This window comes from Varanus komodoensis, unplaced genomic scaffold, assembly GCF_004798865.1.
Source record: "Varanus komodoensis strain SLA01 unplaced genomic scaffold, ASM479886v1 scaffold10, whole genome shotgun sequence".
NCBI classification, from domain to species: Eukaryota; Metazoa; Chordata; class Lepidosauria; order Squamata; family Varanidae; genus Varanus; species Varanus komodoensis.
In genome coordinates, this window is record NW_025335269.1 from 25,501,315 (window position 1) to 25,526,905 (window position 25,591).

Sequence of the window (25,591 nt, forward strand, 5' to 3'; positions counted from 1 at the left end):
TTCTCATACACTCTGCTTGGAAAGGACACTTCTTGGTTTATTAACGCAGTTCTTCCAGGAGATCTGAACTAGGAAACTAGTATGAAATTCTCTTACGGGCTTCTTATTGTCCTAATGCTTGCAATATCTTAATTCAATTGTTATTACTGAAACATCGTGGAGGGGAATTCTCTGTTTATATTATTATGCCATATGCGATTCCTCAGTTGTTCTTATTAACATTATGTACAGAACTGAAAACGTCTCTGTTCCCAGAAAAGATTTGGCAGCAAGTATAGGGTCTTTAAAAATCAGAGTAAATTCTAGAGTGGATACACAGTCCTGCTCATACTGGAGCGCCCCCGTCCCACGCCTCCCCTGGATGTGATTGCAATTGTGCAGCTTTTCACTTGTTGATTTCAGTACTTAATTTGATGCCTTGGATTCCTATTTACTGTTCACGCGATGGAAACGTTTCTGTGAGAGAACCACCGCGGCTCAGAAATGTGATAAATAGACACATGGAGCCAAGAGTTCGACCATAACAGCTGGGTGACCTCAAAGGGATGAGGCGGCGGGGCAAATGAGTAGCCACAGCTCTTTCTCCTCTGAGGTAACTCTACGCTTTACCACACAGCATCTGAGTCCACAGGGTCACGCACCGGACTACAACTCCCTTCTCGCACTGGGCTGGCCCCGCGCGTGGTATGCCGGGAGCAGCGCTTCCAGCCGGCTGGAAGCTCCCCTCCCTCTCCTTGGAAGCGGAAGACTACAAGCCCCGGCATGCTCCACTTTGGAACGTTCCGGTAGAAAAGTTCACGTTGCAGTCACGTGAGATTAGGCGGTGGGAAGGTTAGTTTCCTGGTGTGGGTGTGAGGTGGGTGGAAGGGGAAGGAAGGAGTCCCGCGACTGCAGGGGGCCGGTTTGGCGTGGTAGTCGCTGCTCGTCTGGGGCTGGGTGGGGAATGATGAGCGTCGCGAGGCGGCGGAGGAGGAGGCGGAGCAGCAGCAGCCGCGGCCGCGCTGAAACCTCCTTCCTGTTTCTCTCCGCGGCGGCCCCGTCGCGCTGTTGACTGTCCGGCCGGAGACGAAAGGAGCTCTGCGGGGGTCCGCCCACTTTGGCAAGGCGCTTGCTGACCGCAGGTAATGCTTTGTCCTTCTAGCGCGTCTTCTGATGGAGGGTTTGTCCGCTGTTTGGTTCACTCCCCCATTTCCTCCTTGCTGCCCCATACCAGCCTTTTTCCTCCTGCGCACGGGGTTTTCCTTCGTTCCGCAACCCCAAAAGATGTCCTCTTCTGGAAGAATGGTATTCACACGGTGCACCATAACTCGGCCTCTTTCTTACGGGCAAGATGGTTCATCCATGTGCTTAGGTCAAGGTTGGGACAGACCTCAGGCTTGCGGGATCTGCTTACTTTTGTTTCTGCTTTTATTATTTTGCTAGAACGCAAGAGTCACCAACCAGATCCTATTGCAAAGGACACATAGTCAGAATTAAAGATTTGTGAGCCCAATAATTTTTTTTTGAATACCAGGACTGAATGGACCTCACAGTTTTTCCAAACCAAATTCCATGCCAGGTTTTTCATTATATTTATATCCTGTGTTGTTTCCTTCAAGGAACTCAAGCAGGTTTACCTAATCCCCCTTTTTCCAGTATCTTCCCAGTGAGCCTGCAAGGTAGGTTAGATTGGGAAGCAATGATATTCAGTCATACAAAGTCTCAGAGTCCAGGCACAAATTTCCTTTGGCCTTTCTTTAGAGCAATTATGCCTAAGCTTTTATGTCCTCCAGGTGTGTTGGATTTTATTTCCCCTTCAGTCCTAGATAGCATGTGAGATGTCAGGAAGTCAGTGAGTTGTAGATCAAAACATCCCTAAGTTACCAGGTTGGTGAATACTGCCCTAGGTTTCTTTCTAGAAATGTCTTGATTCCTTGTCAGTGGCATGGAATTTGGAATTAATTGGGCAAGTGTGAACCACTTTGCAAATTTTGTATAGGCATGAAGATCTTACTGTGCATTAAAGCACCAGGGAGCTGCAGGCAACTGTTGGATGTGTGTTCTGCTTCTAATTTATATATGGGACTTTTATGTATGGGACTTAATATTTCTTAGGAAACCTTTTGAATGTGACTTATGGCATCATGCCTTTCCTGCTTAAAAGATACATTAAATTAAGTGGTTGTACATTCACCTGGGTAAAGAAATATGGCTTGACAAAAAGATAAAATGTTCAGTCATGATCTATGTCTCCTTCAGTCTGAACTGGTGGCTTTTATTATCCTTCCCTTGCTCAGTAATATTCTCTGAATATTCTGATTCATATAACTTTCCTAGATGAATTCATGTGCAAGTTTATGTTGATAAATGACAATAACAATTGATTCATTACAGTCTTTGTATTTAACAAAAATGCTGATTATATTTTTTTATCCAAGTGCTGTGGAACTGATCCTTCATTATTTCCAGAGCAACCTGATTTATACAATGAAAGAATTAAGGGAAAGTCTAATGTAAAAGAAATTTGTTCGTCTGGCTTTAGTTTTAATCAAACATGTTAGGGAAATTGTATCCCAGATGGTGGTAGTCATCAGATGTTTTTAAACATGGCCACTGGTGCTTTTTTGAAGCATGACCAAATAGGAATGTTTGAGAATAGGTCAATTTTGTATGAAGAGTATGGAAAGTTGCCAGTCCTATGCATGATTAGTACCATAGAATAGTAGCATTGAAGGGGCCAAGAGAGCCATCATGTCCAACCCCCTGCTGTTGCAGGTCACTGATTTATACCATTCCACTCAGATGACTGTCCAATTTCTTTTTGAATGTTTCTAGTGTGGGAGAGCCTATGACCTTTCTAATTAGAAGTGGTTAATTGTTTTGTATTTGCAAAATGAACAGAAGGTAGGAATTTTGAAGAATTAAACACTTCAGTTTCTGATACTTAACAGAATAAAACACCCAAAATTTCCATTTCATTTTTTTACCCAGGAAATGGGACTGGGGATGACTATTCTTAGACCATTTTATTTCCATTCAGGTTTGGAATCAGAGGTCAGTGACATGGTCAATAGCCAGCCTAGTGCTTTGATTCATTAAGCAGCCCTCCTCCCAGAAAGGAATACTTTCACTTTCCTTCTTATTTTGTTCCGAGTTTCATAGGAGGTAATTTCTTTAATGGGTTACAGGAAGTGCTTAAGCTTCTTTCTAACACCACTGAGATCTGATTCCAGTATTGACGGCTTTATGTATATCCTGTGTTGTCCCCTTGAGTGAGAGTTTTCCCTGTGGTTATAAAGATGTAGGCATTTTAGGATTTTTTTTTTCATTCATATGCTCTGTTTTCCTTACTGTTGATATCTCCTCATCTCACCCAGACAGCTGTGGAGCCTTCCCAGACATAACCCAACATTTTTCATTAGTTTAATGGGCATGAAAGGAGTTGAATGTGGATTATGTAGGAGCTATGTAGATGTTAAATTATTGGAATAAAACCAAATGGGAGGTAGTACCACAAGGAAATTTCTTTGGCCAGATTTCTTTTCTAAACTCTAGAGTGTTCAATTCAACATCATGTGTTAACTTTAAAACAAGAAATCAAGCAGAACCAAAACCAGATATACTCATTCGGGGAGCAAGTAGCACTCAGCAGTAAATCTGAAATATTACTTTAAAGTGCTTTCTGAAATACCACTGAGTGAGTCCTCTCGGCAGCTGCTTTCTGGCTCTGGAATTCCATGCCAAGGAAGACCAGGTTATTTCAATCTGCTTATAGCAATGGTATTTTTATTCTGGAAAGGCTTTTCTCTTAAGTCCACCTGTTTTCTGAAGTTGATTTTAACTGGTAGATGCTGTTTAATTGATTTCTGCTGGTATTTTAATTGTAACTTTAATTTTTCTTATATTTTATTGTTGGTAGCTTTAAGAGTTACTTGAAGTGAACCATGAAAAAGAAGAGGCTTAAATTAACTTGATTAATTAAACAGGGTTGAAATCAGCTTGCTAGTTCAAAAAAACATTCAGAAACTACTTGCGCTGCATGTGTTCTAAGTCACTGCCTGAATGCCCACCTCCACCTTTCCACAATAGAAATATTTTGCACATATATATTAGAAATATCAGGGGGATTTTGTTTAGTCATAGTCTACATACAGTGATTCTACAAAATGTTTAAAAAGTATGAAGTGGGTCTTGGCTGACAGTAAGATATTGCTGTTAAGGTCAGTTGTTTGGGGCTTTTTTTCTTTTTGCAAACATCATATTTTGTGATAAGAAAAATCTCATTGATGCTGTGCAGATGGAAGGAAGGGAAGCCTGGGGTCCGCCAGATATTTTGGACTGCAAGTGGTCAAATCCCTGACCATTGGCCATACTGGCTGTGGCTGATGTGAACTGTAGTCCAAATTGTCTGGAGGTCACCAGTAGGGTATAGTTTGTCTACACCATGCTGTAAAGAATAATAGCAAAAGTTTTAAGTATTTTAATGATTTGTGATTTAATAACATTATTATTTTTCTTCAGCTGTCATGGATGAATTAGTGGAAGATGACATTGATATTTTGAACCATGAAAAAGCAGACACTCATCCTAAAAGAGATGAAGAGATTCCTGTTCCAGTGTACACAGGTGAAGAGTCTGTTGCTTCACATTTTGCACTTGTCACTGCTTATGAAGATATCAAAAAACGGCTAAAAGAGACAGAAAGGGAGAACTCTGTCTTAAAGAAAAGAGTAAGACTGTTGGAAGAAAAGGTATGTAACCTTTTAGCAATGCATAAGAAATGTACCTCTCTGCCTTTAACATGATAAGGTAACTTAGATTTAATAGTAGTAAATAGTAGTGATAGTAGCAAGGTGGATTGATTTAAATCATTGATTTGAATTAGCAAGAGAATGGTTGGTTTAAATTGCCAATGGGCTTCTCATTGAATCTTTTCAGTTTATTTCCTGAATAGTGCTATAGATTTGACCACTGAGCAATATTAATTTATAACTAAAGGAGCCGTCATAAACAGCCGTCAAAGGGCACCATTTGAAGAAGGTTGAAAACATTGTTTGGCTTTCTTACAACAAATGTTGTATCATTGTTCTGTATATACTTTGCATACTTCCCTCTTGTATCTATAAAGAAAATGTGTATATAGGTTTTTCATTTGACTACTACCTATGACAGGTAGAACTCAACAGCACAAACCTATACATACTCGGAAATAAATTCCATTAAGATTATTGGGGTTTAGTCCCAGACAATTGAATATGCAGCCTACATATTGGAAAACAGGCAGTTATAGACTGGACAATTTTGTGTTTTTTTTTCATTGTTTGTCTTGATCCAGCAGCAAAGTAAGCAACGGAAATGAAACACTCATGGCTGATAGATGAAAACAGATTTAATAGTGATTAGAATTCAGGATAGAATACAGAAAAATGAAATGATTATCTTTAGATGGAGTTGGAATATTCATATATGAGAAATATATTCATATACTATATTTTTTAGTTGGAAAGTACTGTCTTCTTTAATTTGATTTTATCTGATAAAGACATTCATTCGATTTAGAAATTACTTATATAGCAAACAAGCTTATATCCAAATTATTTAATGTTAAAATCCAATTTACATCTGGCTGTTGTTTCAAAAAGTAGTTGATTTTCATCCGCTATCTTATATAGGCTAAACTGTCCTCTGACCTTTCTTCTGTCTTTGTCCTCTACCACTACTACACAAGTACAGAACGACAACAACCCACACTCTGGGTGGGTTCACATGACAGGAGCAGGCATGATGAAATTTTACTGTTGTGAGTCTGTTGTGTTGTGTGGACCCAGTTCCAGAGTTACTACATGGCAAGATAGTTTTCTGAAACCACTTAATTTGTGATCTGTTCTAAGGTTTCCACTGTGGCTTCTCTGGTTATCTGAACCTGGGATTGCCATTTTACCATTGTTGGTATGGAAACAGAGTCCTGTGGCAAGAGTGGTCTCAACTCATACTGCCCTCAGCTCCATAGCAACAAGTATGTTATTGATCACTTTATTCCCATTGGCCAGGTGATGTGTCATTCTCCCTGTTTACTTTTGGAAACAGACAGCATGAAAATGCACAGAGGGAAACGGGGCATAGTGGTGAACCTGTTTATTTTCATTTAATAAAAATCTCTGTGCAGACTGGAGTGGTTGGGATGCGCCATGAACACTTAGAAGGGGGAAGGGGAGAACCTGCCTTATGGCCACAATGGACTAACCAGGGTGAGGCTGCCTGCAGTCCAGAGGCAAGAAACTGTTAGGATATGTTGTGAGGATGGAATGGGCAATGCAGAATCCACACTGTCTGGATAATAACGTCATTGTTTGACTGGTAAGTTCAGGCAAAAAGTCTGCATTGTGAGAACAGTACATTTTTCTTTGCACATATGACTTTAGTCAGAGGAATAGAAACTAAAACCCAGAACTTTGAGGAAACCAGAGCTGGTAATTAGACTAGACAGGGGCCAGTCCCAGGTTTTCCTGCATTTCTGCCCTCCCCTGTTTCTTGAGTTCCTTTCTCCGTCTTCATCAGTGGATGGAGGCACCCCTGGATGCAGATCCTGTTAGAATCCGCCTTGGGTCTTCCTCTGTGTCTTGGTTTTTGGCAGCGGCAATCTTCAGCAAGGTCCTCTTCAGAGCACAAACAATGCTTGGATCCAGATCCAGGCCAGAATCCAGTCCTGGGTTTTTCTATATTTCTGTACTCCCTGGTTTTTGTGGTCCGTTTCTGGGTGGTCTTCAGTGTACACACAGCAGGATGCAGATCCAGTCAGAATCTGCCTTGGGTTGTCCTCCCTGATTTGGTTTTGGGTTGTCAGAGTTTTCCACAGAGTGATCTTCAGAGCCTAGGCGCTAGCTGGATCCAGATCTGGGCCAGAATCCAGTCCTGAGTTTTTCTAGATTTATGTATGTCTAGGTTTTTTGGGTCCATTTCTCGGTCTTGTTCAGTGTAGGGGGACATCCCCCTATGAAGACCAAGCCAGAATCCGCCTTGGGTCGTCTTCCCTCTCTGGTTTCTGGGATTTTTAGCATGGTCCTCCTCGGAGCACGGTTAGTAGCCAGATCCTGGCCGGAATCCAGTCCTGGGTTTTTCTGCATTTCTGCCCTCTATAGTTTCTTGGGTTCCTTTTTCTGTCTTCATCAGTGTACAGAGGCACACCTGGACACAGATCCAGTCAGAATCCAGCTTGGGTCATCCTCCCTGTCTTGGTTTTTGGTTGCCGGGCTCCTCAGCAAGGTCATCTTCAGAGCACAAATGCTACCCGGATAACAGTTATCAATAAAAATAGACAAATGAACATTTTTGTGGCATGTAATGGCTGGGATAATTAAGCAGAAAGCAGAGCAGTTTTTGTTTGTCTTGCTTTGCTTCTTTAAAAAGTAGTACTGCTAGCTGTAAAATAATGCATGAATGAATGAGTTTGGTATGATAGTAAATTCTTAGATTTGACACTACTTGAATAAATATTAAGCCAGCAAAAATATAATCTTTACGTATCTAATCTTTTAGGTCCTTGGCTCCCATTTGGAAGAAACAACGAGCTCTATAGGTCGTGAGCAGGTGAACAAAGCCTACCAAGCCTATCGTGAAGCTTGTATTGAACGAGATAATCTGAAAATCAAACTGGAGAAAATGGTATTCTTTTGCTTTTGCAGTGGGTTAAGAGTTCTGCAATTCTACATGTGTGCAGTGTAGGAATGATACTGAGATCTTTATAGCATAACCAAGATTAGATTGTGTGACCATTCAGCATCATCAGAACTAGCTGAAAGGAGGCACTAAAGTCATGTTGATTGCCAGTGCAGGTGCTAAATATCTACTTAAATCTTACTGAAATCATTTGGACTCAAAACTGGTTATGTATGTCTCTTGTACTCTTTATGCCCTTCATGAAAAGAGAGAAACTTGTTCATTTGCTAGAAAACGAAGTATTATCTTTCACAGTGTGCAGCAATCTGTTTCAGATGTTGGTTTGTTACTGTTTCTGAAGCACTGAATAAGCATTTAACAGCCTCAGTATCTTTTTATGAAAATCCTGTTGCCCTTGGGTCTCCAAGATGGTAGTCCTGGCAGTCCATAAGCCAAACAGAGACTGATGATCATTTTATGGAGAAGAGGCAAAAGCGATCTTCCTCTATCCATCCTCATGCCCTACATTTTCACTAGATGGGCTCCCCCCCCCCCCAGAAAGAGTGGAAAAGAGTCTGGTAAGACCTTGTATTCTGGTCTCTCTAGTCCCCATCCCTTCCTACCCATTAGAATGTACCCTTTCTTATTCTATGAGGTTGTTTTCCTGTTGTTGTAGAGCAGCTGGCATAGTTGTTTCCGTGTCATCTGTAATGGGGAGAAGGGTTAGAGCTCTGATTCCCAGCTCTGAGGTCAAGAGTACTGCCTCTGACCTCAGGTGTGGGCATCTGAAATATCCCATGGCCTCTCCGAAGCTTCCTGGGCCATAGCATTGCTCTTTCCAACTTCAGGCATATGTGGATTTTAAGTAAAAATTGGCAAGCTAGAGAATCAAAGCCCTGACAGTGTGTTCTTCTCAAATCAGATGAAGGAGAACACTGAATCCCTGAAAGTCTTGAATGAGCAGTTGCAGTCCAAAGAAGTGGAGCTCCTACAACTAAGAACTGAATTGGAAACTCAGCAAGGTGTGTATTATGAATGAGAGTATCAATGTAGGTACATGAATACAGAGCTGCATCCATGAATGCAAATTATGTCTCCTTCATCTGCTAATGCATTAAGTTTGTGTAACAGGGTATTGGAATCAAGATTGCCTGGAGAAATATCAACAACCTCAGATGATACCACTCTCATGGCAGAAAGTGAAGAGGAACTAAAGAGCCTCTTGATGCAGGTGAAAGAGGAGAGTGCAAAAGCTGGCTTGAAATTCAACATTAAGAAAACTAAGATCGTGGCATCCAGTCCTATCACTTCCTGATAAATAAATGAGGAAGAAATGGAGGTAGTGACATTTTATTTTCCTGTGCTCCAAGATCACCACAGGTGGTGACTGCAGCCAAGAAAGTAAAAGATGCTTGCTCCTTGGAAGGAAAGCTATGGCAAATCTAGGTAACATACTAAGCAGCAGATATCACCCTGCCGATAAAAGTTTGTACAGTCAAGGCTATGGTTTTCCCAGTTGCAATGTATGGCTGTGAAAGTTGGATCATAAGGAAGGCTGAATGCCATAGAATTGAGGCCTTTGAATTGTGGTGCTGGAGAAGACTCCTGTGAGTCCCTTGGACTGCAAGGAGATCAAACCAGTCAGTCTTAGAGGAGATGACTGCTCTTTAGAAGGCCAGATACTGAAGATGAATCTCAAATACTTTGGCCGCCTAATGAGAAGGAAGGACTCACTGGAGAAGAGCCTAATGCTGGGAACAATTGAGGGCAAATGAAGAAAGGGATGGCAGAAGATGAGGTGGAGTCACTGAAGGAGTCGGTGTGAGCTTAGGTGGACTCTGGGGGATGGTGGAGGACAGGAGAGCCTGGATGAATGTTGTCCATAGGGTCGTGACGGGTCAGGCACTAACAAAACGAAACGCACAGCACCCAGCACCACATAACAAGGTATTGCTGTAATATTCCATGTAGAAGCAAAATACAGTGTGCTTCCATTAATTGGTGGCATTACTATCATAGATTGCTAGAATTTCCTTTGTAAATTTTGTGATGTCTGATAATCCATTTGAAGAAGGATTGTTGCTGTTGCTTCCAGTTTAACTAGGAAAATGTATTTTTGAATGCTATTTTTACACTTTTCAAGTTCATATTAGACAATTCAAATACAAATTATTTTAGTCATAACTTGCCTTTTAATGGGGGTAATTGAAAAATATAGGTTAAAGTGGATTAGAATGTTTTGAGAAAATTGTATGAGATTACAAAGAATTTACAATGAATTTTAAGTGCAAAAAAGGTGATTGTATAGAAAAGACAGTAATTGTCAATGTTGCCTAGAATATCAGATATTTAAGGGAAATTACTGTTCAAGAACCTTTTCTTTTTCTTTTTTGTAGCTTTTATGTGTGGTCTTATTTTTATTTTTTCTCCCTTTCCATCCCCTCCCTTTTATTTACTGTTGTTAAAATAAAATTACTTTTTAAAACAGGTGGTTTATAGAAATCACAGTAAAATTCAATCCTTAAAACTGTCCAGTAGAAAAGAATTAAAAACAAACACCAAGCATTAGATGGGGTTTCAAAGCCTGGGATTAATAACTGGGTCCTTGGCCTCAGAGAAGACACCTGGCCACTTCTCTTGTTGGACATGCAACTCCATTGCTCTTCAGATGGTGGGGCACCCAAAGAAAGATCTCAGTTGAAGATCTTTGTGTATAGATAGGCACATGTGGAATTGATTGGCCATTTGCATATCCTTATGAATTGCTTCACTGGTCAAAATTAGCATTTTGAACTGAGCTTTGAAATAGACAGGGATGCAGTGTAGTTGGCAGAGTACAGGTGTAATATGATCATAAGACTTTTTTGAGAAACAGCCTCACAGTTGAATGTTGGACTAATTGTAGTTTCTGAACTACCCTTAGAGGCAGCCCACATAACACATTACAGTAGATAACCTGTAGTTTACTAGAGCATGGATCACTGAAGCCAAGCTTTCTCTTTTTCCAGATAAGGTTCTAATTGACAGGCCAGACTTGGCCACCAAAAAGCACTGCATGCCACAGGATCATCCCTCACCTGCAGAGATCAGTGAGCACCCCCAGAATACAGACTTCTATAGTGTCCACTTAGTGACGTGAACCCCAGTATCCTGGACAAAAAAGCCACTCACCAACAGGACTTGTTGCCTTGGGCTAAGCTTCAGCAGTGTTGGTTCCCGTTTAGTGCATGGCTGAATCCAGGCACTGTTCAGAACCATCTCTGCCTTGCCCGAATTGGGTGCTATCTCTACCTTGATAATGCCTCTCTCCAAATAGCCTCAGCAGTTTTGTGTCAATGCTAGAAAGAAAGGGGAACAAAATGGAACCCCGAGGGAGTGCATAACACAAATGCTAGTGAGTCAAGCAGTACTCCCTTAACACCACTTTGTGAAATTGGCCAAGTAGGAATGGTACCACTTAATACCACCAGTCCTCAACCTAGATAACCTGGTCTATGGTCAACAGTAGGAAGGTCAAAGGAGGAGGGGAAAGACCAACTATGAGAAGGATCAGTTCCATAAAGGAAACAACAGCCTGAATTTACAAGAGCTGAGCAGGACAGCCAAAGACGGAATATTTTGGAGGACAGTCATTCATATGATTGTCATAAGTCAGAGATGACTTGATGGCACATAAAAGGTTGTGCAAATAAATAGAGGTTAGGTCCATCAATAGCCTGTAATTAGAAGTCAATGGAGCCTCCATGACTGGAGGCAGTGTTATTGGAAAGAGGAATAATAGGATTTGGCAGTCATCTTTCAAGTGATTGAAATGTTACCACAAAGAGGAAGGCCCAGATCTCTTCTTGATCTTCCTAGAGTGCAGGACACAGAATAATGGGCTCAAGTTACAGGAAGCCAGGTTCTAGCTGAAAATCAGGAAGAATTTCCAGACAGAGCAGTATGAAAATGAAACCAATTGCCTAGGATGGTTGTGGACTCTCCACAGTATAGGTAATCAAATGCACCTGGGCAGCCTTCTGAGATAGATGGTTTAACTTTGAGTCCTGCACTGAGCAAGGGGATTGGGGGCCCTGGTCTCTTCCAGCTCTACTATTCTATGATTCAATGATTTAGAAACTTCTAGATTTATATGATTGTCTGTTGTGGAAAACGGTATTTTGACTAGATTAACTTCCGTGTTGATTCATCATAGTCATTTGTATATGACCTGCATGCTACTTATTCTGGATTGTTTCTAAGGCTTACATTTCATATACAGAGATCTACCTGTGAGTTTGCAGGTATATATTTCGTGTTGTGAGACTGTTTTTAAAAACTTTAAAATGTAGTTAGAAATTGCTGTTTCTGCTTTCAGATGACTATATTGATCTGAAGACACTTGTACAACTAATTTCATATTACTATATTCTGATACTTGGCATTCTGCATGCATATAGAAGTAGCCCCTGGAATCCTATGAACAGTGTGGATGTGGGCCTAGTCTTTTGTGTCCTTGCTTTTACTTGTGTGTAGACAAAGTAAGGGAAACTTGTGTGTCAGGTTTGGTAAATGAGTGTGTGAGCACTTCTGCAGTAAGTGTTTCCCCATTTTAAATAGATGGTTTTCATCCTATAGTGCCTTGTAATACCTGAGGGGCCATGGAGTAATTGGGATTCCTTCCCCTCGCATTGGTCAGAGGTAGCTGCCCCTGCTTCCTTGCAGCCAGTGCAAAAAGAATTAGGCCACCTCTCCCCCAAAATTGGAAAATTGATCATAGGGAAAGGGAGATGGGGGTGTTTTGGTGGGAGTGGAGGAATCTGAAGAAACCAGGATCTGAGCTATCCTGAGGCTTCTCCAGCCTGCATCCCTCCCTCTATGAAGTGTCATTGCTAGACATGCAAAACAAGCCCATCTAGTGAGAAATGCAGGGCAGGAAGGCAAAGATTGCTTCTGCTGCTCCTTCCATCCCTCACTGAATGATCTGTGCTGATCATCAAGGGTGCAGTTGATAGGACTCTGTCTTTAGTCACTTTATACTCAGCCAGCAACTTGTATAACAAATCTAAGAGCTGAATCCAAAGTTGCCATTCTGCCATCAGAAAATTTTTTTTAGATCCATCCCTGTCACTTTCAGCATTGAATTGTATTGGGGCTGAATCTGTCTTGTTTCCTTGCAGTGATGAAGAGTCTGAATTCAAGCCCATCTAACTGGGAAATAGACAAGCTGAATAATGCCCTGAAGGTGCACAGTTTGGAGCAAGATTTGGAGAAGCTGAGGGAAGAATGTAATAATCTTAGAAAAGAATTACAAGTATCTGCACAGAAGGTATTACTGTATACTCTTCCACAAATGGGGAAGGAAGGTGTGTGGAATTGTAAAATTGAATGTTTGTATGTTCTGCAATTAAGAAGTACAAACATCTATATGATGCACACCTGTATTTTTGCATATCTGTTGCATTGTGTCCAGTGTTAGTCTAACTTTATTCTCATTGTGTTCAATGGGTGTTCTTTTACATTGGCTAAATTTCACTATAACAACAGGCCTGGTTGTGCATTGTTTTTGACAGTGGTTATTTTTTTCCAAAGAGTTTTGCTATATGATTGGGACTTTGTGTGCATGACTGCAGTCTCTTGTATTTGCAGAACTAATTACTTGGTTCTCAGAATCTTGGCCATTATACAGAAGAAAACTTCTGTGCTCAGCCAAGATTAGTTAGAGCAACCTTAGTATTGTCCTTAATAGTTGTACTGATTTTCTGCAAGAGGGAAAGCAGTTCCCTCTATTCTCCCTCCTCACTAAATGAAGGCTTTTGGCAACTAACTAGGTAAATGTACTCATTCTTTTTGGCAACTAACTAGGTAAATGTACTCATTAGTTGACATTGCCTCAGGTTGGTTTCTAAGGAACAGCCAAAGAGTCTGGAGCTTCTCATTAAGTACATGAACAAGTAGGGGTTGCTGCAACTTTAGTTCATTTTATTCTTCTGGGTGGAATAATGGGTTAATTATGACCATCACTTCTTTTGGGGATTAAAATGATGTGGACTTGATGCAGATAACGCAACAACCTATCATGAGTAGGCACGGTGGGGTCTTACTTTTTCCAAAGCCAGATTGTTTTCCACAAGGTGGCTTATATTTTGGCACAAACCACTCTGACAACCTGTAGCTTGTTCTAGAGGTTGTCAAATCACTGGTGGGTTGTCATGCTGTTAAAACCCAAGAGAGCAATTTCATCATGGGTTGCAGGGCTATTAGCGAGAGCAGCAAAATCTCTTGCTCTTGCTGCCATCAGTGACAGCACCTCCACTGATGCCTATGTAGCACTTTGAAGGGACTGTCAACGGGTTGCCCCCAATTTTTTTTTTTTTTTGGCCTTAAAAATTGCACAAATGGCTTCATAATTTTAAAATCTATTTATTTCCCTGCTCTTTCCTGGTTGTCTGGTCAATTTTATGTTTTAGATGTAAAAGGAAGCAGGAAAGTGGATGTGGTAACAGGCATGGAAGTTAATGAGGAGAAACTGCATGTAGGCTTCTTTTCAGTTGCAAGAGCCAATAGCTAAGTTGTCAGTTGAAAAGTACTGAAAAGGGGTGGGGAAATGGCAACAGAAGGTGCACCAAGATGGGTATATGAACAACTGACACTTCTCAGTGCCTTCTGCCATTTCAACATTTCCCCGAGTCAATCCTTTTGGTTTTCTTTTGCTGCTGTTTTCTCCTTTTCAGTGTTTTTCAGTTGACAACAGAGTAATTCGACCTGGGAACTGAGGGGAAATTACCTTATGTGTAATCTAGCCATTTCACTTTCCATTTATTTTAGTTGAACAGGGGAGACATAAAGGGAAATTGTCAAGACTATGCATATTGGATAGCCATAAGAATTCAGTTTTGTACTTATAAAAGTCTGACAACAGTAGCATGAATGATGTAAATTATGAATGTATTTGTGCAATTTTCTAAGGAGGAAAATATGCCCTAAATTGAACATTTTTGTGACTCCAAGGAGTTTTTTTTTTCTCAAATTGAAGCAGCATATGAAAACAGATACCAATTGGAATTCTGCCACAAAGGGCACTAGGATACCAGTTGGAGGACCAGAGGGAGAACAAGCCATAGTAAGCCTAATTGTCTGTGACATGCACTGTGAATTAATTGTTAGGCAAACAACCCATGCTGCGTAACTCTTTCTCAGAGAAATTTAGTATAGTATAGGCAAACCTATAGGCAATTGTTAGGTTAATACTTCTCAGATAGCAGGGATTAGATTGCAGTTTTCAAGAAGCTCCACTAGATGGTGCCAAATGCAAGATATTGGCATGAATTTAAGTCGTCTTTGAATTAGCATCTTTTAAATCCACTGCTTAAAATTTGCTGAACTGAGCATGTAATTCATGGCACTTACTTATGAATTCTTTTGATTTCAGTCAGATTATTCATGAAAGCCTCCTTTTCCAGTTTTTTTCGGTAGAAGCTTGCTAAAACATTTAATTACTACTGTTTATTTTTTTGTTTGAGTAGTCATGCTATTCCATTGAACTAAACTCTCCAAAGAAAAAAAATTAAAACAGCTGGTGTGTCTGTGTAAGCGCATGGGGGGGGGGAAGATTAGTCATTTGCTTCTGAATCAGTACATTGTATATATTGTCTGTATAAGATAGATTCTATGTAAAAGGTTTTTTTGTAGGAAAGCAATGAAATGAACCTTTTCAGGTGCGGTTCTAGTGAGATTAGGCCTATATAAGGCTGGGGACTGCATTTATTCTCTCGATTCCCTGCCCACATCTCTCCTGAGCTCTAAGTTCTGTTCCCCACATTTTGGATATAGGTGCCAAGATACAACATGGATCCCCTAAAATGGGGTGATTATGATTGTGCAGGTCATATCTTGGCACAGTGGATTCTGTTCATGTAGGTTCATATCCCAGTCCAAAGCAGGGATTCAGGTGACCTTAGAATGACTCAGTTGCACTCAGTGATGGGTTGCAGTAGGACAGCATGATCCTACTCCTCTAGCTGTCTATACATTCTATGCATCAGAAAAATACTCTGATTTTCTGTGCATCAGAAAAAATGATTTCTAACAAATTGTTAATTGTGAAAACAAAATGGTAATGACTTTCTTTAGGTGATAGCTGCCAGACAGCATGAGAGAAACCATACAAAATTTTGTCAAAAATGATATACCAATATAAATTAATATATACACATTTCAAAACACTGATGTCTTCCAGATAGAACATGAATTTTAATATTCTAGTAGCTTCTTTTGTAAAATGTAACTGTGTGTGGTTTTTTTTATCTAAGCTTTATGTGATTGGGAATGCCATAGCTGCTTTATCAACATGGAATGGCAGAGTAATCTAATTTATATTTTGAAACCACTTAATATGTACAAAGCTCTTGTGATCAGAAGATATCAAGGCAATTGTTACTGGTGGTGACAGAGGCTGTTTATATGAACTTTGGGGTGTTTAGAGTGGGTTCAGGAGGTGGTAGCTACAAGACAGTGCATAATTTCCTCTTCAACATAAAACATGACATTTTGCTTCCTTAGTGATTCTCTTCCTTAGGATTAGTGAGGCTTTCTGCTTTCATAGATCTTAAAGGAGTAGGCAAGGCTGCTCACATAATCCCCAACTACTGGCTCTGCTAGCTGGGGCTGATAGGAGATGTAATCCAAAGCACCTAAATTATCAGTGGTTCCCTTTATAGACTTCTCCCTTATTTTAATTTAATTTTAATTTGTTTTACCATGTCTCTGATTTGGGATCAAAGGAAGTACTGCTATTGTAATACAGGTTAGACAATTTTTTCAGCTAACTTTTTATAACAGCCCGTTTCTCCCTCTCCAAAATATCTGCTGCTGTGTCTTTTTGCACAAAATTGCCCATTTCTAAGCATGTATCATTTTCTAAAATGTAAAACATGAATGAATAGTTTAATAGTTAAGTTAGGCAATTTCCAAGTGACAGTTGAATTCTATTTTTAGTTGAAACATGGGATGTAATTTAATACATTTCAGGTGCTATTTTAGAAAACATCTGTGCCTACATGTATAATATGCATATTTAAAATTGGTATCACAGTTTTCAGTGCCTTTTTCTTTTGAACTTTCAAAGAGCTTCTGTGCTTCTGCTGATTGCATTGCTCCAACATTACTAACTGCTAGCACATGGAGGACTTAGCATTTCTAGATCAATAACCCCAGAAACAAGCCAGAAATACTTGTTTTCAGATCAGGGCTAATGTATGTATGTATTCTGATATAGTAGAAGTACTCTTGGTCTTGGCCATTAGAACAACTTTTGAGATATTATTGAACATGTAAAATTTAATACACTATATTTTTAGTTATGTTTGTTAAATATAAGTTAAAGATCCAAAATTGATACAGAGTACCTAAAGTTTCTAATTCAAAATGTATGAAAACCCATGTTACTGCTGCCGTCTTTGATTTTGAAATTTCCGTCTTTGATTTTGCATTTAAATGGGAAAAGTATAACTGTCTTTGGCCAAATAGACAATTTCTCTGAAAATGATATTGAAATGTTTCTTTTTTGAATCCCAGGTTGAATCCCAGCAAGAAATTGTAATAAATGGAGAGTTTGTCAAGCAGCAGAACATTCAAAGGTATGAAGATTCCATTCATTTCTTTCAACTTTGTTATAGAACTACAGTGTGGGTGAGTCCCTGCAACTAATCCAGTCCATACTGCAAAACTTTTAAGGAAGGCAGTGATCTGAATAGAAACTCAATTGGTAAAGACCTATCGAATTATATACATCCCGATAAAGCATGTTTCACTTCTTCAGTCTTTGCCTATCTTTGAAGATACTTTAGATTGATAACTGATTCAGTATGCAATTTCAGGACAGGCCTCTCAGAACATCTGACTCTGATTTTGAGACAAGTTTACTGGTTTCCAGTTGATTGCAGTGATGGTACTTGCATCCATATTGGGTTGCGTCATTCAAACCCCCGGGCAAGACCAACAAGCCGAATTCCACCATGGGTCCAAGGGAAGTAGTGAGCAATCAAGAGCAGGAAAAGCCCCTTGTTGCTCTAGTGACAGTTATTCCACAAAGTATCCAAACAGCACTTTGGAGTAACTGACACTGACTTGGCCTCCCCCTTGCCAACTGCGATTCACTCTGTGGTCATCTTGGCTCCCCCCCCCCCCCCTTTTTTTTTCTTTTGGCAATTGCTTTTTCTGGTGCAAAGTGTTCAGATTGCCTATTGGAATGGTTTAACATCCATTACCTTAAAAAATGCATCTGGGCTTTGCACAAATATTTTTGTTTTTGGGAGGGAGTTGTACAAGTCTGCTTCTCTGAATGTGTAACCTTGACTTTTCATTGTTCTAGTTGGTGGTTGGTTGGTGTCTCCTGTCAAAGTACAGGAGGCATCATCCATGGACATTGACAGAGCAAGGCTACTACTAGTTTAATTTCTTGTGTTGCTTTTTATTTAACAAAAAACTGTCAAGTGAGATCATGAGGGGATCTTAGCTTGGCAAAGGGGTGTGGTCGGTATACCTTACCCTTCCCAATGAGATTCTCTAATGTTTGTTTGCTTGGCAAACAATGCCTGTTCTGAGTGTCCACTGAGTGTCCACCACCTTTCCTAATCTTTCTAGGCACCATAGGTACCTGCAAAAGTGTGAACACCTTATTTGGGAGCATGGCGTTTAGAGGACTAATCATGATTTTTGGTCAATATAATCAATATGCAGCTATTGATTCTGCTCATTTCCTTGTCCAGAAGCTCTTACTGGTCCCCTCAAAACCCATTTAAAAAGAAGCCTGAGTTTTGACTGGTGTCACTAATTTTGACTGATGTATATTACTAAATGTTTGTTTGTTTGTCTAAGGTATTTGTATGCCATCCTTTGTGAGAGCCTCAGGATGGCTTACACAAATAAAATACATTTACATAAAAGTATAATATAAATAAATTAATGACCCACTTCAAATGTTATCTGAAGTAGCTTATTGAAAGTATATCAGCAGATGTAACTGGTGCATTAATGTGATCACCATATTTATGTGATGAAGACACTGCAGAATTTGAAGCTGAAACATGGACCACGGCCAATTGTTTTGTCTCTTCCACCACTCCCTCCAGCTAAATGGCTGCAGGTTGAGGTCCTTTGTGGTGAGAGTTCCCAAAACATTTTCAAGATTCAGAAATTTATTTCTTTTTGGGCCCTGGCATTTAAGATTTAGCTTTTTGAGAGATGTTTTCACAAAACTCAAGTCAGAGTTCAGATGGCTTGTGAGAGGGAAGGGGTTGCTTTGTGAAGCCTGTATTCATCATGAAATACAGAGGAAATCAAACTTAAAGACTTGTTAGTTGAAAAATGGCAAAAGGAGTTTGGGATACAGTGCCTTATCTCATAACCATTATCTCTTATGATAGTGTTAAATTATTATTTGTAAGATTTTATGCCATAAAGTTTTACTGCTGGCATCCATTTTGTTTTCACTGGCTGTTTCTTGCCTAGCATTCCTTTCAGACTGTGGATAGAAAGGCAAAAATCTTGGGCAGCGACACAGCAGAGCTGATAGTCCTGCAGTCGGTGCTTCAAACCTTCTGCTCCTGGAAACTTTGACCTAAGAAGATGGGGGTGGGGCTCTGAAATCACACGGTCCCATGAGCAGCATAGAGACTGAGCTGGCTGATCCGTTCTCCCTCCTTCAAAGCACCAACTATGCAATGTGTAGTTAAGCATGAAAACTTCACATACTGAGAAAAGGCATCGAGGACTGTAACATGCTTATCGATGTTTTCAGTCCTTGGAAATGCATTTTCCTTGTTTTCCACATGAGGGAGGAATAGGACTTGGTCATTTCATAAGTTACTTTGGGGCTTCCCTTAAAAAAAAGGAAGGAAGCAGATATGTAAGACTGCTTTAGGCCTCCAATATTGTAATAACATATATACTATACCCTTTATGTTCTTGCTTCTCCAAAATAGTATTTAGTTAAGTGTTTGGTAAATGAGATGCTCAGTCCATCACATTAAAGAAATTGTCATTTTTTTAAAAAGTATTTCTTTGGTATCTGCCTAGAATATAAATTGGCCACAACAAACCAATTTGTAAAAATTTACAGTTGTAAAACCAACTGTAACTCACATTGACTGTGAAAACCAGTCTGCACCTCTTCTCACACCTAGAGAAAATGTTTGTTCCAGCAAGTACCTTTTGATTTAATTTGAATATGCATGTACACTTCTCTAATATGCTTGTGAAATATTTGTCACTTGTCAGTGACACAAGATTTTTTTCGGTCAAATATAAATTGTTACTTAAAAACATCTAAACTCTTCTTTAGATAGTGGGGTGCAGTTATGTTGGTTGAAAGGAATTGGGACTTAATTCACAAGAGGTTCGGTAGTACTTCAGTATTTATTATATCAGTAGGCATAGTTATAAACAAAAGCACATTAGCTTTTCATGCCAAAACTCTGAAATACAGGTGAGGAGATGGGATGACACTGGCAAATAGCCTTTTAAAGGGAAGGAAATTATATTGTTAGGATGTGTTGTATAGTTGTTATTGAAATTTGTGTGCAAGGGAGCAGAACAGCTAATGGGCTGAATTCTGTTTAGAAAAGCTCTTGCTTTTCTGTGTGTTGGTCATGGGTGGAGTTGATAAGGACAGGCAGAGCTGAAAGCACAAGCCAGAATACCAGTATATTTTAGCTTATAGGTCCTGCTGCTGGTAATTAAACCTTAGGAGGCCTTTCAGCCTTGTATAATGTGGAAATACTACAAAAACTGGAATACCCACAAGCGTTAGGTGGTTGGGGCAAAGATGGTGCCAGATGTGTGGCCTTTGGGGATTAGTACCCTGAGCAGACTTTTTCTGCATCCTTGATTTAAGGCATGACAGACACAGTGCTTAACTAGCCATCCTCACCTCGCAAATTCTCTCTAGAGTTGAAGTTTTGTAGATCCTTCAAACATCCTTCCGTGTTTAATGTTGGTACTTGAGGCTCAGCAGTACTTAGCATTTATGTAGCACCTTTCAAACATTCGGAATGCTTCACAGGGATTTCCTCAGGAATCCTCACAACAGCCCGTTAAGTTAGGCCTGTAGCAGAGGTGGGCAACTTGTGCTCTGTAAACACTTTGTCGTACAATTCCCTTCATCATTGGTTGTGCTGGCCAGGCCTGATTGGAATTGTGGGTCAAAAATTGCTCACCCTGGCCTATCGTGGAATTATCTCCATATTTCAAAGGGGGAAAGGCCAGAGTGAAGAGTGGCTTGACTATAACACCTGCTGAGTTGCAGCTGAGGTTGAACATGAACCAGTCCCCCACAAGGAAAGGCTAAGGTTTAGGGGTGATTTTCATCTAGGGAAAAAAGATAGTATTTTTCTCCCTCATCATTTTGGAAATGGGATCACCGCCTGAAGTGGAGTGGTGGTAGTCTAAAGACAAGGAAATAAAAAGACTTCTGTGCATTATGTAATGAACTTTGAGAATTCACTATCCCAAGGTGTGTTGAAGGCATGTTCCACTTAGATTTTAAAGTATTAGTCCAGTTTACAGAAGACTGCTGGTACTAAACAGAACAGTGATAATGCTTCCATGTGCAGAGGCATATACTTCCAAAGAATATTATTGCTGGGCAGTGGTTGCAGGATGGCCTTCAGCAGGCCTGTTTGTAAGTACCCAGAGGGATCTAGTTGGTTGCTGTTGGGAGTGGGTTACTGGGCTAAGACCACCTTTGTTTGATCCAGCCAGGTATGACTTCCCTCTCCTCACAGTTCCCTAGCTCTCATCCTTGTGTGAATTCTCTGTGCCATACCAATCACAAATTGGCTTCTGGCTGGACAACCGTTTGTGGGTGCAGGGGGCAATTAGGTAGTGCCCTAACATGGTATGCGTTTATGAATATACCTGGAAATAATGGCTTTTTGTGTTAGTCCAGAAGGTTTTTTTAAACTAGCTTTCTGAAGCAATTGCCTTTGGTTTGAGAAGTTTTCCATAAAAGTCCCTGATTATAGACATGGAGAAATATAAGGCCAGCTGAAATGTCAACTTAAACATGTGTTTTCAGTGAAAATGTTCAGCAAGCATACTGGGAATTGAAGAAGGAGATGTCTAATCTGCATCTGGTGACTGAGGTACAAGCTGAAATGCTGAGGAAACTGAAACTGATCCCATCTGCACCCAAGAAAGGCAAGTCAAGGTTTGCAAGATGATGTCTTAAGAATGCAAACCACCCTCCTTAAGCTGTACCATATTGGAGTGCAGTTTGTTATTGTATCTTATCAAGACTTGATCAGGTGAGGCTGACAAACCCCTTTTTTATTATGGTTCCAGCCTCCCCATTTTCTGCCTTGTACTGGTCAGCTTCACACATAAAAGTGTTGCTGATGGGTTTTTTTTTTTTTTAATTTTCTCTTCCCTTGTGGCTTTTTCCTCAGTCAAGTGTTGCTTATTTGTATGAAGCTGAGGTGTTAAGTTTAGTTGTATTTGACCTTTTACCACAACTACTTCATATTTAAAAAACACCAAAAGATATTTTTCAAACATGTCCCTACTTTACAAGCAAGTCACCCCTTTAAAACATACGCACACAAAAGCTCCCTAAATGTGTGCACTGCCTTTTTCTTAACTGCTTCCTAGGATCTTTCATTAATTAAGAGCTGCATCATACAACATGAAGAGAAAGCACTTCCAAAAAATAGAAGCTTAGAAAATAGCTTACCTATTTTGCAGCCAGTTCAGATACATGTTCGTTAAACATGTGGCTGTTAGCTCAGCTTAAAAGTGGGGGTGGATGTTAACTTTTTAACCCTAAAAGGGGGAGGCACTGGAGGGGAACAAAACCTATCCACTTGCCCGAATTACTTCCCTGCATTCTAATTCAAGGTGTTTTCTCTTAGCAGACTTATTTTGCAGCTAGCTAGGGGAAAATGCTTAAAAGCAGTGCAGATGAGGATGCAAGCAGCATGGAGGCTAGCTTCAGTTCTCTCCTCTTTAGGGATGTTGGAAAAATCTTCAACTGATTCAGATGACCTTGGCTTTCTCTGAATCTAACCTGCAGATGCCACAGTGGACAGATTATATGGACTTGTGTGCTGGTTTTTCACTTCTGGAATGGGGTTTGCACTAGCACTGGGGCATGTTGGCCAACAGGTTCAGTGCTAATTGAAGTGAGGTTCTTACAGAAAAGTAGTATTTCCGTTATTAGTTCTTGTCTTCTAAACAGTAACATGATAAATATATTAGTTTAATATCTTTTGTGTAAGCAGGAAACTAAGATTATTTGGTTATCTCCATAGTGCCATCCTATACTACTGCTGTTCAGTGTATTGAAGACCTTGAAGAGGATACAACAAATCTACATCTTGCGGCTTCTGGATCAGTGTGCAAAAAGTGGCTACTTCCACCAACTGACCAAGTTTTCAACAATGCTGTATCTTCCCCATCATGTACTGAAGAGAGATTTTGTGACTCTCCATTTCAAGAACAGAACTCCTATGGAAAGATCTCTTTGGAAGATAATTCTTGGGTCTTCCCAAGCCCTCCAAAACCTAGTGGGACAATGTTTTGTGAAATGAGACACAGAGCGTCTCAGTTAAACTTTCCAGAAAATAATTTGGATCAGTGCAACCAAAACTGCCTGGGCAAGAGTGAAGAACTTTAGGAAAAAGTTGATACAAATTTGAACAGGCGCGTGTGTGCATAAGTGGAATGTAGCAAGTGTGAAGGAGGATGAAAGGGTAGCAGTCCAAGCTGGATCTTACTCTTCACTTGTCTAAATTTGAAAGCAGTCCAATGAAATCAAAAGAAATGGCATTTGATGAAAATGAGTACACGAGTCACTCAGTCCTCCAGATTACTAGAGTATTAAGTCTTGGAGTCAAACAAAAACTGTACATTGCAGCTGTGTGAATAACATTGCTTTGAAATAGAGCATCTTCCGACATTTTCATAAGCTGTGAGAATGTTCTTTTTGACAGTATGTTTTCTCTTTAGGCTTCTCAGGTAAAGAATAGAATGTGATTTTGCTTTTACCTCTAGTTCTGAAGCAGTTACTGCATTTTCTCAATGAGTAGTGGGTGTTGGGAGGAAAAGGCGAACAGATGAAACTATTGTGACATATGTAATAAGCCAAATTACTAGAATTCCTTAACTGTGTTCTCCCTAGCCTTACAGTGAAGAATTTGATATAGTGGAAAATTGAAAATCTCTTAAATAATACGGTAGATTCTGCTGTCATTTTTCAAATGGGTAATGACATTATGTAGTTACTGCTACCTCTTCTGGTATTACCCTAACCAAATCATTTGGGTGCTTATCTGTCTGTTACCAAAATCATTGCTTTAAGACTTCTGAACCCATTAATTTTGCTTTGGTGTAAAAACTTCCAAGCGCCTTAATCTAGGCAGAAGAACTGTTAACTCTAAATGCATTTAATCTTTTTTTACAGAAACACATAACTGACGTGTCCTATACTTAATAAGATGCTTCAGGTGTCCAAAAGTTATGTACATGGGTAGCACAGTATTTTAATTCTCAACATTCAAATAATTTTTAAGCCTTAGCTCCCTACCTTGTATTATTGATTATTCTGTAGTCAAGATTTGATAGTAAACTCTGTTAATCCATATTGAGCTACTTCAAGCAGAGAACTTGCCCTTAAAGGTATATGAATTGCCAGGCTTCCAGCAATTCTTTTCCATACTTGACTTTTAATATGCAGGGGCAATTACAGTTTTTCATATTAGAAAGCTCTAGTGAGGACCTGACTACATAGTGAGGAAACAGGTTTATGTTTTGCTAGTTCAATGCTGGACTCTTTATCAGATCATTCCAGTATTTACAAATTAGTGTCTTCTGCTGTTTCCCACTTGCATCTAGGTGTGAATTTGAAACACGAATAGGAAAAAGTAAAATCTGTATTAGATGTAACAGATGCATGTTCCTAAATGATAAAGGACTTGTCTTGGAGCTGTGTCTATATGTTCTTGAACAGCACCACCATATCGGTGGTGTACTGTGACAGAGGGAATAGTACATTTTTCCTTTCTTGCATTTCTATATTTCAGTGCTGGCTCCTGTATTCCTTGTCTAATATTGGAGGGAATGTAATACGTGAAGAAAAAAGTATACCTTCTACTGTGGTAGTGAATGGCATACATAAATAATGTACATACCATTCACCAGATATGTTTGTTTTATCTCTTATCTTGCTCACGTAGCCTGGCTTGTCTGTGATTAATGGAAATGGTGTCAGATGCTGGAATTTATTCTGACCAATGAACATAGCTGACTCGAGGGAGTACAATCTCCTGAAGAGTAATAGAACAAACCCAATATGCATAAAATAAATCCAAGTCACTAGACTTTAGCTGATAGAACCAACTACCTGTGTAATAACAAAGCAGCAGAAGCGATTTCTCATGTGGCTGCATAGCTCTGATGTGTTTCTCAGGGCCGATTCTTTGGGTACAAGAGACTTGGATAAGTGACATTGTCCAGCACAAGAGCCTCTTAATGTTTTGAACATGTGCTGAAGAAACAAACCTATTTTTAAATAAATTATTTTTCCGTTTGAAAATGGCTTTTTGTAAATTACAAATATAGCATCTTTTAACTCCTCTGAACATCATGCTTTTGGCAGATGCCAACATTTTAATGCCTGGGCCATAATTCTACATTTGTGCAATCTGTTTTGATCCCCAGCCCCCCAGGTTTTTGCCTTGAAAGCCAGTCTTGTCCTGCTTGGTTCCCTTGTGTGTTGAACTTCAGGCATTCCTGGCATTGGTTATGCTAGCTGAGGCTGGTGGGAATTGAAGTCAAAAACATCTTGAGGCTATCAGGCTGGGGAAGGATGGAACATCATTCTTTTATTTTGTGCAGCTAGCCAAAGTAAATTCATGAAAATATGCTCTTCCTCCCAAAGGAAATTGGAGTGCTAATAGTAAAACGATATAAACAAACACTA

General features: G+C 39.8%; 1 protein-coding gene across 1 annotated transcript; it reads left to right on the forward strand.

The window, feature by feature from the left end:
• Positions 1 to 828: 828 nt before the first annotated feature.
• AZI2 (5-azacytidine induced 2) lies at positions 829 to 25,206 on the forward strand. The gene is made up of 8 exons (XM_044417659.1): positions 829 to 1,121; positions 4,501 to 4,730; positions 7,516 to 7,641; positions 8,558 to 8,657; positions 12,795 to 12,943; positions 17,191 to 17,252; positions 21,692 to 21,813; positions 22,923 to 25,206. The coding sequence occupies exons 2-8, from the start codon at positions 4,506 to 4,508 to the stop codon at positions 23,285 to 23,287; spliced, it is 1,149 nt and encodes a 382-aa protein (XP_044273594.1). The 5' UTR covers positions 829 to 1,121; positions 4,501 to 4,505; the 3' UTR covers positions 23,288 to 25,206.
• The last annotated feature ends 385 nt before the right edge of the window (positions 25,207 to 25,591 follow it).